This window comes from Pteropus vampyrus, unplaced genomic scaffold (genome assembly GCF_000151845.1).
Source record: "Pteropus vampyrus isolate Shadow unplaced genomic scaffold, Pvam_2.0 Scaffold72, whole genome shotgun sequence".
Classification (NCBI taxonomy): domain Eukaryota; kingdom Metazoa; phylum Chordata; class Mammalia; order Chiroptera; family Pteropodidae; genus Pteropus; species Pteropus vampyrus.
The window spans coordinates 4,138,992-4,140,686 of NW_011888853.1; the positions used below are offsets into that span (position 1 = coordinate 4,138,992).

At 66.1% G+C, this 1,695-nt stretch overlaps 1 protein-coding gene across 1 annotated transcript in view; it reads right to left on the minus strand.

Moving 5' to 3' along the window:
- The window catches only part of DNAH17 (dynein axonemal heavy chain 17), a 140,822-nt gene that overhangs the window by 65,980 nt on the left and 73,147 nt on the right, over positions 1-1,695 (minus strand). The window contains exons 43-44 of the mRNA XM_023531633.1: positions 1,175-1,312; positions 3-77 (exon numbers count right to left, since the gene is read on the minus strand). Of these exons, the coding sequence (XP_023387401.1) occupies positions 3-77; positions 1,175-1,312 (213 nt within the window). The remainder of the gene's footprint in view (positions 1-2; positions 78-1,174; positions 1,313-1,695) is intronic.

A 1,695-nucleotide genomic window follows, 5' to 3' on the forward strand; every position in this document is an offset into this window, starting at 1 on the left:
ACGGCCTTGGGGTCCAGGTCCACTGCGACCGGCTTCCTCTTCAGGTTCTGGTAGGTCTTGTTCAGAGACTTGAGGACCTGGGCAGAGTCGGGGTCACTCAGGACCGGCCCGGGAGGTGTCGACTCGGAACCCAGAACCCCTGCCTGGACCCGTTCTGCTCTGGTGACATACTGGTGAGTCTGTGTCCCCCGAACAAGGACCCGGGGGACGGCAAACGCACTGAAATTGTTCCTTTCCGCAGACAGCAGAGAGCTGCTGGCCTCGGGCCCAGGCCGGGATCAGGAGAGAGTCACTTAGTTTCCCCGGAGTGAGAGCAATGCGCGCCCACGGGGAAGACAGGCCGTAACTGGTCCACCCAGAGCGGAGTTCTGAGGACACCCGAGGCTATTTCGCGTGTGTAGAGGGGCATGTTCCTTTTTGGTAAGTGGGGTGCAGACAGTTCCTGCCTTCTCGAAAACAGTTTGCCGTGAGCGTCCCCCACGCTGTCAGCCTTTGGAACTCATCTTCAGTAAGGGCGTGACGACCCATCCTGTGGGCATCTAGCTGAACACCTGGCTGCTTTAGAGCAGCGGTCCCCAGCCTCTGTGGCACCAGGGCCTGGTGCTCCTATGGGAGTCACTGCCCGATGATCTGAGGCGGAGCTGAGGCGGTGATGAGCGGCTGCAGACACAGATGAAGCTTCGCTCACCTACCTGCCACTCACCTCCTGCTGTGCGGCCCGGCTCCTAACAGACCACACACTGGGTACCGGTCCACGGCCCAGGGGTTGGGGACGACTGCGTGTGAGTTCCCCGGAGTTTGCTGAGGTACTAGCGACGCGGGCCCCCAGCCCCTGCTCTCGCCATGCCCCAGGCGGGGGCAGCACACTGGAGGGTGGGGCGGGGCTGTCCCCAGGAGGCAGGCGAGCCGGGAGGAGGCCCCATCGGTGGGACCAGGGCCTTGTGGCTGCTTCTCGCCTCCCCCCCACCCCCCCACTGTCCCCCGCATCACGGTTTCCTTCTCGGCTCGTGACACGTTTCCTGTTGGGGGGCCTCCTGGGATGCACTGGGCTGAGGTCCCCCAGGCCCGGGGAGGTGACGGAGGGCAACCCGCCAGCTGCCCTCCAGCGCTGTGCTGGAGGCATGCAGGGCGCCGGGGCGAGCGAGGCGGGGAGGCGGGCGCGGCGGGCACGTGCCTGGGACTTGCCGCTGCCCGCGTTCCCGATGACGAACACCGAGTGGCGCACGTGCAGCAGCTCCTCCAACTGCACCACCTTCAGCACGAAGCTGTCCTCCGCCTGCAGCCTGAGCTCCAGGATGCTCTGCTTGATGATCTGGGGGAGGGGCGCACACAGGTTGGGGCGCTGGGCCTGGGCGCAAGGACCAGGCGGTGCTTCTGGGCGGGGGAGCCCGCCGTCCAGCGGGAGATGCTGCCGGGGAGCAATGGCCCTCCTCCAGGGTGGACGTGGTTCCAGCTTCTGCCACGGATGCCGCCAAGACCTCCATGGGTTTGCCCGAAGCCCCTCAGTTTTTCTCGAGACGCCCCAGCATTGAGAGAGGGCTTGCCAGGGCCGGAGAGGCAGCTGGAGGCCTCGGGGGGTTCCTCGTGGCAGAGGGAGATGGCCGCATGTGTGTGTGACCGTCACGGGCCGGCAGATGGGGCCACCCACCCCGGCGCTGTGCCTGCCACTCGGGTACCAGCCTGACATACGGCAGG